This window comes from Corythoichthys intestinalis, chromosome 4 (assembly GCF_030265065.1).
Source record: "Corythoichthys intestinalis isolate RoL2023-P3 chromosome 4, ASM3026506v1, whole genome shotgun sequence".
NCBI lineage: Eukaryota > Metazoa > Chordata > Actinopteri > Syngnathiformes > Syngnathidae > Corythoichthys > Corythoichthys intestinalis.
In genome coordinates this window covers 25,532,443-25,547,107 of record NC_080398.1, presented here as the reverse complement: position 1 = coordinate 25,547,107, position 14,665 = coordinate 25,532,443, and the positions used below count along the sequence as shown (strand labels likewise).

At 41.2% G+C, this 14,665-nt stretch overlaps 1 protein-coding gene across 1 annotated transcript in view; it reads left to right on the top strand.

The window, feature by feature from the left end:
- The window catches only part of clstn3 (calsyntenin 3), a 72,424-nt gene that overhangs the window by 53,791 nt on the left and 3,968 nt on the right, over nt 1-14,665 (top strand). The window contains exons 14-18 of the mRNA XM_057834709.1: nt 5,562-5,788; nt 5,892-6,053; nt 10,262-10,407; nt 10,484-10,613; nt 10,799-10,983. Coding sequence (XP_057690692.1) covers nt 5,562-5,788; nt 5,892-6,053; nt 10,262-10,407; nt 10,484-10,613; nt 10,799-10,983 — 850 coding nt within the window. The remainder of the gene's footprint in view (nt 1-5,561; nt 5,789-5,891; nt 6,054-10,261; nt 10,408-10,483; nt 10,614-10,798; nt 10,984-14,665) is intronic.

Genomic DNA, 14,665 nt, shown 5'->3' with positions numbered 1-14,665 from the left:
AGTCTTCAGAAGAGGCTTCCTCCTTGGGTGACAGGCATGCACTCCAATTTGATGTACTGTACGGCAAATGGTCTGGGCACAAACAGGCTGACCCCACACCTCTTCAATCTCTGCAGCAATGCTGACGGCACTCCTGTAACGAGTCACGTGACATTTTGGAGGGAAAATGACAAGCAGTACTCAATTTGGACATTTAGGGATGTACGTTTTTTCAAAGGGGTGTACTCACTTTTGTTGCCAGGGGTTTAGATATTAAGGGCTATATTTTGAGGGGAAAATAAATTAACTGTATTACAGAGCCCTCCATAATTATTGGCACCCCTGAAAAAGATGTGTTTTTTAGCTTCTAATATATTTTTTTATTCAAATAATATGGGACCTTAATGGAAAAAAAGAGAAAAATCCCACCTTCAATACAAGCGCATTCATTCAGTGGGGAAAAAATCCCACAAAAAGAAAAAAAATATTTGACATCAAATAATGTGTGTCACAATTATTAGCACCCCTGGTGTTAATACTTTGTACAACCCCCTTTTGCCAACAAAACAAGGTCTGGGGACTGAGATGGCGATGGGAGGAGCTTGATTTTGTGTCTGGTGAACCATTTCTGTGTAGATTTGGCCATATGTTTAGGGTCATTGTCTTGCTGAAAGACCCAGTGGCGACCCATCTTCAGCTTTCGGGCAGAGGGCAACAGATTTTGATTTAAAATGTCCTGGTATTTCAAAGCATTCATGATGCCATGCACCCTAACAAGGTTCCCTGGGCCTTTGGAAGCGAAACAGCCCCACAGCATCACTGACCCAGCCCCATACTTCACAGTGGGTCTAAGGTGCTTTTCAACATGCACATCTTTCATGGCACGCCAGACCCACTTAGAGTGTTTGTTGCCAAAAAGCTCAATCTTGGTCTCACACAAAAATACACACGGTCCCAGGCTTCAACTGGGACAGTGTGCTTTGGTCAGATTATTTTTTTATACGGAAAATATTTACAGTACATCTGAAACAAATGATTATAACAATATATTTTAGAGAAAAAGCATGCTATTTTGCCTCATTCAAATCTTATTATCTGAACATTTAATTATGTAAACTAAAGTGCAATTACATTTGTAAATGAATGGCTTTTGGTTTTTTAAATGTAAATAAACCAATCTATTGTGATAAAACAACAAAATTGCAATAACTGCATTAACCATCAAAGTAAAGTCTAACTAACTGTAGTCTTGAAACAAATCTGAATAAGGAAAAACATTGCAATAAAATAATGCAAACTGGTTAAACTTGAGAGTAGCTGAGATCTGTCATGACAGAATATCGCTTCAATGATATCTGGCGCCATCTAGCATCGTGAATGGGGAGAGTAGCTGAGATCTGTCATGACAGAACATCGCTTCAATGACATCTGGCGCCATCTAGCGTCGTGAATTAGTGTAATGTCGAGACGACCCCCTCTTTTTCAGTCTTATTTCAATGCAAAAAACACCGTCTTATATTCGGGCCCACACGGTATTAGTTTGATCACTGCCGTCCTCTTCCAGTTGAAATAGATTGGACGTCTATCGCCGTTAATGGCAGTGAGGGTGAATTTGCATAGATAGTTTATTCATTAATCACTTTCTTAAAGGTGCAAAATTGTTCAACGGCACAGTAAAACGCACAGCACACTCCTTTCCATCTACGCAACTCTAGTCGCTTTTAGCTGTTGAAATATTAATTCCCCCCCAGATTAGTGCAGTCCAGCGCATGTATGTGGTGATCTGAAGTATTTATGTTTATATTTCTCCACATCTAAGATAAAGAGAGGGAAAAAGTAGGCTGCAGACAAGGCAGATTGCATCAATCTCCAAGTTTGAGTGCATATTTCTTGAAAATTAAAAAGATTTCCCCTGTGAACGGCGAACGACTAGTCCAGGGTGAACAACGTCACTAGGGACCGAAATGAGGACAAGCCTCAAGGAAAATGAATGTGAGATTTCCAGGCCACATGCATTTATTAGTGTTTCAAGGTCACAAGGAGATTGTTGTAGTTTCAGCTCAAGTGCTGCTTTTTTTCTTCTTTTCACCCCCCCTACTCATTTTATTGCGTGTGTGAAGATTAGATTGATTTTGGGCCAGGAAGTCACCCAGATGGCTGAACAGCAGGCCCTTCTGGAGAAGCCGATAGAAGCAGCTGCTCACTCTCATGGCGGAAATGTAACGCACATTCTCACGTACTGCGCTTAATCCTGCAGTAAATATCGTCGTCCTGATTTATATGGCAAATGAGTGAATATGTTTGAATTATGTGGCATCTGTATGTCTATGTTTATGGTTCAGTGTTGATAAATGTGTGTTTTGGAATTGGAGGTAGAATTGACCTTCGGGTGCTATTTGGTAGTAAACAGCAGAGGGAGCTGTTGAGTCATAGTTTGAAGTTTATACGGGAAATTGATTATTACACATTATTAACGGCCAGGGCTAAAGCAACACCAGGTAACTTTTCAACCTTTAGCAAATATTTTTATAAGATTTGTAAAAATATGTTGACTGACAACTAGTTGAATGACACCTCTTTTATATCTTGAGCGAGTCTGTATGGCTTTCACCGGCACGAATTAACTTTGAGGAGGGTGGCAGGAACACTGCCACACAAAAAAAAACTACAAATGTGCCGACAGCCCCATGGCATACGTCACTTTCCCCATTCATTATAGAGACGGAAGTCGTTGCAAAGGCTTTCACCCGAATTCTGTAAAGGTGGCCGAGCAACAAAAGAGACAAAAAAGAAGGCTACCAGGATATGGCGGAAAACACTCAGGTGACTTGAAGTTCCGTCTGAGACCCCCAATTTGGTCAACTTTCAAAATTGTCCAATGTGCACGTGTGATACATAAGCCTGTCGCAATATGCAATAATTCCATTTATCGCACGATAAATAAAAATGAAGGCGGTAATTTTTCTGCTGCGATTTATCGCCTCGAGTGCACGTGCATGCGCGCATGCGGCAGACGTGCTGTTCAAAGTTCGGATTCCTTGTTACCAACTCTGCAAAATGCATCTTCGTTGCAGGTCCGGCAAAAAATAGCGCCGGAGCCAATCGTTCCCGTTATATCCTATTGTTTAACGTATAACCTACCGGCCGCGTCAGTGCTTCGGTTTGACTGCGGACCATCTCCGGCGCGCCGGTGTTGTTGATGTGTGGGCGCTCCCGTTAGGGGTGACATTTCACGCGGGGCGACTATTTTTCGACACACCGGATATTTACAACAAAGTCCGCCAAAACATTGTTGCTTGTCCTGTTTCTGAAAGTCGATTGTCATATGCTGGTGTTGTGCAGTAATGAGCAGACGTGACTTTTGTGGCGTTTGCTAACTTTTTTAATGCGTGCACACACTAGATATCATGAAATGGCAAACTAGATGTGCTACGTCCCATGCAATTTGGCTTCGTGAATCCAGAGTGATTATGGGACACGTAGTCCATATACTACATCGATTAATTAGAAACCACCATGACTGAATGGAAGTTAAGAAGGCCAAATCAATCCATACCAGTTACTAAAGATAATGCTGCAAATATTGTTAATTCAGTACGTGACACAGATGGATTCGGACCACAAATAGGATGTCTTACTCATGTAGTAAACCTTGCTGCTAAGAGAGCTATAGCAATCAACAGTGTGCCCCGCCTCATTTTACGAACAGTAAAGATTGTTCTCAGCACGTTTATGCAAAATTTCTTCAGATCAGTAAGAAGTAAGCACATAAATATTATGCACTAAAATGCATGTTTATATGATGGCAATTTAATTTTTGCTCGTTAGCAAAAAAACAAAAAAACAAAACAAAAAAATACAATTGTGATTTTTTTTTTTCAGAGCATTAAATGTATTGAATCGGATCGAAAATTGTGTCCCCCGTATTGAAAATCCTACCAAACCGTGACTTAACTGTATCGTTGCATCCCTATGGAACACCGTTACAGAAGCTATGAGGGGAAAAGTTTTCATTTGCCTAAATGCTTAAGTTATTAAGTGAAATTGTATTATTTTGTTTCTTGAAAAACACATTTTATTTATTCTGTTTCTGTGCGGTATTAATATTGTTTTCTTTTACTTAAAAGGCATGGTGTATATAATAATATAATAATAATAATAATATTGCATATCGCAATAATTTATGAGATAAATTATCGCACACTAAAATTTGTTATCGCAACAGGCCTAGTGATACATCATTGGAAAGCTTAAAATATCAATTTTCTGGGGAAAGAAAATTTTTGAACAGGAGGGCGTTTAAAAAAAAAATTTTTTTTTTTAAACGGCAAAACCCTATCTGGAGGTGAGAGCACGCGAGAGCAGAATTACAGACGGCATGACTTTAACGAGATATTATCGCGCATTTACCTTGTTTCCATCCAAAAACTCCATGTAGCATGTATCACCGACAGTGTTGGGAATACCGTAACGCCATTATAAATAACGCCGTTAGATAACAGCGTTATTTTTTCAGTAACGCGGTAATCTAATTATTTTTTCCGCTATCAGGCTCGAGTGTTTACGTCACAGAATGGGGGGGTCACGTGAGATTTGACAACAACGCAGCCATATTGGAAGCCGGTCTGGCTCGCGGGACATTAAACTTTAACTTGCCAGTTCGATAAAGAGACAAACTCAATACTAAGGCGAAGAACAGATACTGTATGTGATCAAACTTAAGGATGTGAACAATGTTGAGCCTTACCAGCAAGCTGAAGACAAATGGAGTAAAGATGTCGACGAGCTTCCACAATTACACGAAATGGACATTCTGCTGTATTTATTGTTTGGTGTATGTTACTAAACTCATCAGCGATTCCGAAACTACAAATCGCTACAAAGCTACGAACAGTTTTGCTGCGGATGGGTGCAGGACCTGCACATTATGACCGTATCAAACGGCAACTCCGTCGTTCGTTCTTGCAAAGGTAGGTTATGTGTGTTTCCTAGTTTCAATGCCATGAACCTGAACACCCCCCAATCTTGGATGACAAATAAACAGAGCAGAGTAGTTTCTTCAATTAATTAAAAGTAAGAAACGCATCGCTTTTAACCGTCAGTAACCATAACAGCGTTGTAACGGCGGAAAAAATAATTAGTTAGATTACCCTGTTACTGAAAACGGCGTTATTTATAACGGCGTTATTCCCAACACTGGTCACCAGGGCCCATCATGGCCGGGCCTGCACCCATGGGGCCCAGCCGGGCACTGCCCAAAGAGACAACGTGGGCTGACCATCTGTGGGAGGGGCCAAGGAGGTCGGGTGCATAGGCAGTTGAATGGCAGCCAAAGGAGGTCCTTATCGACAGTTTAGTTACAAATCGTATTAAAGTAGCTATGATTCAGGCTGGATGTTTTAATTGCAGCTTTTCTATTTGAAAACCAAGAGTTAGTTGATCACTTCCTTACTCCACAAGAGAAATCAGAGTCCATGCATAGCGTTTCCTCCAACCGGTCTTTAGTAGCTCAGTAGTAAGCACGCTTAAATGCCAAAATTTAGGTTCAGAGATTTTGTGCTGAATATCTTTCTCCCTTCCAGATGTTTCAACGAGGAGAGCTGCCTGTCCCTGAAGCCACTGGAAGGTTACCTGGTGGTCCTCCAGCCCGACGCTCCCCAGATCTCTCTGTCCGGGGTGGGGCCCCACCTAGCTCGCCCCGCTCCAGAGTTCGAAGGCCCCCGGGGCGTACCGCTTTTCCCCGAGTTGCGGATCGTCTGCTCTCTGACGCACGCCGTCAACACAGCAGCGCATGGAATGGAAGGCGGCGGTAAGTCAAAAAATGAACTTATATTTGGGTATTTTGTTTGGTATGCTTCAGAACTTGCTACTTGATAATCAATTAGTCAACTGATTTTTCCGTTGTTTTACAGCGTTGATGTCCGACGCCGTGGCCCACACTTTGGACGGATGTGAGGTCCAACCTCTAGGCGAGGAACTTGACCTGGAAAGGGAGGAGCTTCTGGTCGATATGGATGTCGTGCGAGAGCGGGGCTTGGAGATTATCAACACGACTGCCTACATTGCCATCACAGGTCGTTAGAATGATCTACAACCCCTGGCAAAAAAATAGAATCACCAATCTCTTAGAATGTTCACTCAGTTGTTAGATTGTGTACAAAAAAACTGATCATTGACGTGACCCAAAATTAAAGTATTTTCAAATGGTAGCTTTCTGGCTTTAGGAAACACTACAACAAAGGGCTAAATTCTGAAGAAAGAATTCCCAAACCCAGGCCATTTGGGGGCCCTAAGCAAAATAATGCAAAGGGGCCCATATTTTTGGCCCACCATTTCGTCACAGTGTACTGTGAAACCCATACATGCAATCCAACCCATACGTCCATATTTTGTATATTAATCAGATTTTGTTGCACTGCATACTTCAAACTTCTCACCCCAAATGATTGTGAGTACTTACAGTAGATAGCGCCAAACCTTTTTCTAAAAGAGGAAAGAAAGAAGTTAAGGAAGAACTTTTATTTTTTTAAGCTTGTAATCAAGTATCAAAACTCACAAAAGTCAAATAAAGCAAACTGTAGTAAACAAAATAGAATATAAATTAAACAATTGGGGGCCCCCTAGTGGTCAGGGGCCCTAAGCAGCTGCATAGTCTGCTTATAGGCTGGGCCGGCCCTGCCCAAACCCTAGAGATATTGCTATTGATTCATCTTCAAGTTGAGGCGATGGTGATTTTTTTAGACACATTTCTTATCCCAGTGAAAGGATGTTCTTGGTAGTGTTGTCACAGATTACTTGAAAAAGTAATTTTATTACTGATGGCTGATTACACCTCAAAAAAGTAATCTAGTCACGCCTCAAAAAAGTAATCGAGTTACTTTACTGATTACTTTAATATCAAAGTAACAAAATTACTTTAAAAGTAATTTATCAGTTACTTTTCAGCAATTTTTCTCCCTTTGCCGCCTCAACATAAGAATGACAACAGAAATATGTCATCGTGTGTAATTGACTTTCCGATAATTGAATTTAAAGCGAAAGATCAGAATTTGTGACATGAGGCTTAATCTTCGAGTTAGCGGAGGTTTAATTAGTCGATTGAGTAGATTTTAACCACCATTGACCTGCGCTAGTTAGGCCACTCCAGAGCCCTGAAACTAACAAAAAACTGACAAATTGGATGGAATGTTGAAATCAACTCCCCCAACTTATTAAATCCCACTAACTCATAAATTAAGCCTAATGTCAAAAATTCAGAATTTTGGGTTAGGGTTTAGAGGTTAGGGTTAACTGCATATCAGTGCCAATGTAAAACAATGCAGACTGACTGCACAGTATTCAACAAGACACAAATGAATTAAACTGTTCAAAAACGACAAAGGTGTGGGCGGGCATGGGTGCACGCGCACAAACCGGAATTACGGCGTACACACACACGGTCAATTTGGCCACAAAACGTGGCGGCAACTATACATTATACACTCAATCGGACTTACAACACACCTCAAAGATGCTAAACGACACCTCACCTCACGGCATAAATGCGCAACATGAATACGACGTAACCAATGGTCGCCGATGACTATCCAAAGTTATGAAACAGCGTGCATGTAACAACTCCAACCTATTGCTGGAACCCTTCAGAAGGAAGGAAAAATACTGTGGGGCAAATAAGTATTTAGTCAACCACTAATTCTGCAAATTCTCCCACTTGAAAATATTAGAGAGGCCTGTAATTGTCAACATGGGTAAACTTCAACCATGAGAGACAGAATGTGAAAAAAACCCAGAAAATCACATTGTTTGATTTTTAAAGAATTTATTTGCAAATCATGGTGGAAAATAAGTATTTGGTCAATGCCAAAAGTTCATCTCAATACTTTGTTATGTACCCTTTGTTGGCAATAATGGAGGCCAAACGTTTTCTGTAACTCTTCACAAGCTTTTCACACACTGTTGCTGGTATTTTGGCCATTCCTCCATGCAGATCTCCTCTAGAGCAGTGATGTTTTGGGGCTGTCGTTGGGCAACATGGACTTTCAACTCCCTCCACAGATTTTCTATGGGATTGAGATCTGGAGACTGGCTAGGCCAATCCAGGACCTTGAAATGCAAAGCCACTCCTTTGTTGCCCTGGCTGTGGGTTTGGGATCAGTGTCATGCTGAAAGACCCAGCCACGTCTCATCTTCAATGCCCTTGCTGATTGAAGGAGATTTTCACTCAAAATCTCTCGATACATGGCCCCATTCATTCTTTCCTTTACACAGATCAGTCGTCCTGGTCCCTTTGCAGAAAAACAGCCACAAAGCATGATGTTTCCACCCCCATGCTTCACAGTGGGTATGGTGTTCTTTGGATGCAATTCAGTATTCTTTCTCCTCCAAACACGAAAACCTGTGTTTCTACCAAAAAGTTCTATTTTGGTTTCATCTGACCATAACACCTCCTCCCAGTCCTCTTCCAGATCATCCAAATGCTCTCTAGCGAACCGCAGACGGGCCTGGACATGTACTTTCTTCAGCAGGGGGACACGTCTGGCAGTGCAGGATTTGAGTCCTTGGCGGTGCATTGTGTTACTGATAGTAGCCTTTGTTACTGTGGTCCCAGCTCTCTGTAGTCATTCACTAGGTCCCCCCGTGTGGTTCTGGGAGTTTTGCGCACCGTTCTTGTTATCATTTTGACGCCACGGGGTGAGATCTTGCATGGAGCCCCAGATCGAGGGAGATTGTCTGTGGTCTTGTATGTCTTCCATTTTCTAATAATTGCTCCCACAGTTGATTTCTTTCCACCTAGTGTTTTACCTGTTGCAGATTCAGTCTTCCCAGCCTGGTGCAGGTCTACAATTTTGTCTCTGATGTCCTTTGACAGCTCTTTGGTCTTGGCCATAGTTGAGTTTGGAGTGTGACTGACTGAGTTGTGGACAGGTGTCTTTTATACCGATAATGAGTTAAAAGAGGTGCCATTAATACTGGTAACGAGTGGAGCCTCATTAGACCTCGTTAGAAAAAGTTAGACCTCTTTGACAGCCAGAAATCTTGCTTGTTTGTAGGTGACCAAATACTTATTTTTCACTTTAATTTGGAAATAAATTCTTTAAAAACCAAATAATGTGATTTTCTGTTTTTTTTCCACATTCTGTCTCTCATGGTTGAGGTTTACCTATGTTGACAATTACAGGCCTCTCTAATCTTTTCAAGTAGGAGAACTTGCAGAATTGGTGGTTGACTAAATACTTATTTGCCCCACTGTACGTTCATTCATGGACGCACACAGATCAACATTCCCTCGCACATCTCAACAGGTGGCTGCACTCGGCTCGAATATGCACCCGTGCTGGCACATGCCTTTGTCAGTCCCAAAACATTTAGAGCGTGTGACTCGAGACCAAAACAGGAAGTAAGTGTGAGCGGTGACCATGGAAACGAACACAAACTTTTCTGGAATGGAAACTTTTCTTATATTTTCTATTCAGAATGCTCTTTGTTTATGAGTGACGTTCAAATGGAAATTTTTTAATCTCAAATATTTTTTCGCATTCAAAAACTTTTTCCATGATTGAATTTTTTTTTTTTTGATTGAAGTGATTTTTCTTTTTGAATTTTTTTTTTTTTTAAAGCAACTTCTTTCCTGATTGAATAAAAAAGACAAAAATGTCCTAGCAAAAATGTGGCCCAAACACAGACCAACATTACTTCAATCAAAAAATTTGCTTCAAATAATTTTTTTTTTTTAAATCAAAGAAAAATAGCTTTCACATTCATTTTTTTTTTAGTTTTTTGAGTTCTAAATTTATTTTTGCATTCCAACACATTTTTTTTTTTTGATTGAAGCGACTTTTTTTTTGAAAATATATATTTTGATTGAAGGTCCTTTTTTTGATTATGTAATAAAGACACAAATCTACCTCCATATGGCTCCGCCCAGGGGATACAGTTTGTGACTGGGGTAACTACATTGGCACGACACTAGCGGGTGCACCATATTCAATGGATGACGATCTTGGCGAAAAGTATTGCCTTAGCTTCCTGATTTAGAATTCCCCTCAAGAATGATGGGAAACAAAAAACACTCATTGTCAACGTATTATTATAACTATTCTTGTAAGTTTATTTTATAGCTGACACTGCGTTTCAGGGTCATCAACATGTTGTGCCCCCCCTGCCCCACAAGTCAAACTCCGCCTATGGTGTTACTTAAAGCCAGGAAAATTGCCATTTGAAATTTGTTCTCTGGTCCGCTTTACTTATGATCAATCTTTTATTTTTTTCTTTGGGCTTCCAGGTGCCGAATCCATCTCTGTGTACGAGGACGTTCTTCGTTCAGTCCGTTACCGCATGTCCAGGAGCTCATCTCGCTTTGAGCGGCGCTTCCGTCTCTCCTGCTCCGAGATGAACGGCAGATACACCAGCAATGAGTTGACTCTGGAGGTGAAGATCAATTCCGCTGGAAAAATTACATTACCATATTAAACGCTCGGTATTGATTTGTTATTTTCACTTTTAGGTGAATTTCCTCCACTCCTTGGAAAGCATGTATCACCCATCCCACCTTATGGCTTCTCAGCATCAGTTTCTCCATCAACATGCGGGCGAGCTCAGTGGACACGCTTTGCCGAGCCTACATCGCAATTCAGGTAACTTGTTCTAATCTGTGCTTACATTTTTCTTACTTCAATGATTACCATTGACGCTGATAGATGGCCAGTCTTTTTGAACTGGGAGAGGCTGGCAGCGAACAAACGCTTAGTGGCATATTTGATTGTGACTTCATTTAAAAGTGACTGTTTTTGTTAAAACACACGTCGGTGTTCTTCAACAGTGGTTCCCGGGGCAGCCACCATTATCATCATGGTGTGTGTGGGATTCCTGGTCGTCATGGTGATTCTGGGCATTTTCCGGATCCGCTCCATCCACCGCCGCAGCGAGGAGGCCCGGGAGGCAGCTAAGGAGGGCTGCAGCCAGTGGGACGACTCTGCACTCACAATCATCGTCAACCCCATGGAGGTAAAAGTGGAGTTAATTACTTATTCTGTTAAAATTTCAAGGAACAAAAATGTAGTTATAGTAATGGAGGATATTTTTTAACATCTTAGTGCAAGTGTAAAACTACAAAAAATAATAACAATTATGTGAGTATTTTATCAATCAATTAAAAAAAAAAAAAAAAAAAAAAAGTTACTGCCAACTGAATAAACCCTCAACCTAGAAATGTTTACTTAAAGGTGAACATCCTTAAAAGCCCTGTGACAGCTTAATAAAAAAATCTTAAATAGCATTGTTATGTGAATTAGAATCATAGTTTGAGACGATTTGACTATATACAACAATTTGGCGAAGCGCAGATGACGAGAAATTAGTCTTATAATCTGCCTGTCATTATAACGCTGTAACGTCCCCAGCTGGATGATTTCATCTGATTTAGAATTCAGCCCATTGAGGGGGAAGATTCAGAACGAGGAAAATACGACACAGAGCAAAATGTCCTGATTTTTTCAATCTCTTTACTCCAATATTTTTACAGGATGTTCTTTTTATCTAAGTAGTTTTCCCCAATTGCTAAATAAATGGTATGGTCACGATCAATAACAGTCTTTTGCTAAATGGAACATGAAATAATAAAAATACATTTATTCTGTACGACAGGGCAAAATTACTGCATAATGGTAAAAACTGCTGATTTCTTCCTATCCCGAACGGTATTTTATGCTACCGAAGTTAATCCGGTCTTTTTCATTTCCCTGCTTCGGATATGGAGGAAATAGGTAAACAAAACAGGAGGTGTGAGAGCTAGCCGACATGCTAACCCGAACCGAGCAGCTTTCCAAGTCCAAAACTACCCCGGCTCATGTCACGCATGGCGGCGGGGTTGATTGTTTTCACCCATCGGTCCGCCTCCGGCGGCGAGCAAGTTACGGCTCATCCTTCCGCTGTGGCCACAGCGGGCTGGGAGTGCTCGTTGCCGGGAATGAATGCCGAAAATAGCCCATTCTCAGTAGACAAATCGGCCGACGTCGTGGCCAGGCCGAGGAAAGCGCATTCTCGGCGGTCACGCGAATAGGACCAAAAGGGCTGGATCGGCCAGCCAAACCGGCCGATATTGGAGCGGGGGCCTGCTCGTGGCCAGGCCGAGGAAAGAGCATTCTCAGTGGGCACATGTATAGGACCGAGGGGGGAAGCCGCCGGTCGTTGGGCGAGTGGCCTTCTTGGAGTACAAGGAGCACTGTCACCCACAAAATGCAAGCCACTTCCTTGTTAAAACGTCTGCCATGATCCCAGTATTTGACATAATATAAAACACGTAGCTTACTCACCTCACAATGGTCCCACAGTTGTCAGACTTGTTTTGGCCATTATCCGAGGTGAACGGGAACTTTTTGAAACCCAAATAGGCTCACACGCCTCTCCCTGGTGCAGCAACAAAAGCCTGCAGCACATTAGGCTGGCGTGATGCAAAAAATAAACAAAATAATCCGCAAAATCAGCTAAATCCGCAGTCGTTCTGCATACTGTAGTATTGGCTGTGTACTGAAGATGATTATCTTCATCAATCCTGGAAGTCACTCATTCGTGGCGCGATTCAAAAAATTTAATAAATATATCGATCGATGATGTGTTGTTAGTGTTCATTTGTAAGCAGACCCATCACGAATATTGAGATGTATTTGTATAGGCATCTTTCACGTCAGCTGCTACATGCAAAACTGCAGGCAGCAGGGTGGTAGCGCTAAATTTCCATGAATGAGTCTGTTTATTTGAATTAGTAAAGTTGTAAGAACGGCAACATGTCTTTCTATTTCACACAACCTATTTGGTCACACTTCTCACATTTGATGATTACATTTCCTTTGATTTGAAGGAGAAGAATATGTGATTAGTTAATCCTAATCAGATTTTAAATATCTTGGAATTTGGTTTTTCAGCTACACAAAAGCACAACCAGGACAGCGAACCAAAATTTTCCATTTCTCAACAGTGTCTTATTTACCGTATTTTTCGGACTATAAGTCGCAGTTTTTTTTCATAGTTTGGCTGGGGGTGCGACTTATACCCACATACGTGTGAAATTATTAACACATTATTATATCATTTCGCATGTTATTTTGGTGTTTTGGAGTGACACTGATGGTTTGGTAAACTTCTTAGCATGTTGTTTATGCTATAGTTATCTGAATAACTCTTAATAGCTATGGCCACGTTCGCATTCTGCCTTTGGCAACGTGTGTTCAGTTGTATTATTGACTTTTTTATATTGAATGCATGCTTTTAGTTTGTCTTTTACTTTCACGCCCAAGTGGGGGCGCACTTGCACTTGTTTACGCGAAGAAGAGCGCTCACACGCTAGAAGAAAGCGGAAGTTATGCAGCGTCTGAGTGAGTGGGAGAGAGAGAGAGAGCGAGAGAGAGAGAGAAACACGGCTGCGAAGCTACGTTAATTGTTTATGCTTGTAAAATATCTCTACAGAGGCAGTGCCTGTGTGTATCATCTTTTCTGTTGTTGTTGTTGTGTGTTTTCCACCCGCGATCGGATACTTAAGCCAGTTGTGTGGTTGTTTGAACGATGTGCTAATGCTAGTGAACTCCTGCTAACCGTTCGTGTCATTGCTGTCATAGTAGCTAATTATCATTTATTTACGTTGATGCGAAGCTGTTTGGTTTCAAGGATGAAATGGATTTGTATTATTTCTATTTTTAGTTTCACTCTTCAAATGATGGTGTCATAGCGACGGCCAAAATAAAGTCAGCAAATTATACATCCATCCGTCCATACGTCCAGCATCGTCATTTGGTAGTTTAGCTCGCTGTATAGCCAGGACCGAGTCGTAGCGTTGGGGTGAGAACAGTACATTCGCATTATTATACTGTACACTTATTCAGCATGTTGTTCTCTATTGTATTTTTATTTTAAATTGCCTTTCAAGATGACATATCTGTTCTATGTGTTGGATTTTATCAAGTAAATTTCCCCCAAAAATGCGATTTATACTCCGGTGCGACTCATAAGTTTTTTTTCCTCTTTGTTGGGCATTTTGTGGCTGGTGCGACTTATACTCAGGTGCGACTTATAGTCCAAAAAATATGGTAGTCATTTTACTTTTGCTCTCGCCATTTGAAAACATATCTTCACTTGTAATTCCTTCCGTTCTTCCTTATTTCTACCTCCGCTCATGGCATAAATAGATAGAAATAAATAATAACAAGTAGAGGTGTGCGAAATTTCCGATTCTTAGATTATTCGCAATTCGGCCGTGGAAGATTCGAGAACGATTCACAAACATCCAAATTCCGATTATTGAAATATGTCAAGTAAAGCGGAAGTAAAACACACTCAGCGCGCTGCACGGTCTTAGAGTAGCGAAGTAGAGAGTAGCTAAACATCATGCTTGTCATTACCCGGCCCCTCGGGTAATGCCAATGCTCAACTCACGGCTCTAGCTCAACTCATGCCGCGAGATAAAAAACAAAAACATACCTGACTGCTGCCGAAAGCTGCTACAAAGTACGTCCACAATACATAATGTTAAGGTAGATATCACATTTATATAGGACTAGATGTACAATAGACACGGTGGCGATAGCAGCACATGTAGAGAAAGCTAGATGCGGACATTAGTAAACGGCCGCCATTTAAAGCAGTAGACTTCCCTGCAAGGCTGTTGTAGCGAACCTTCCGAGCGAACCTAATTAAT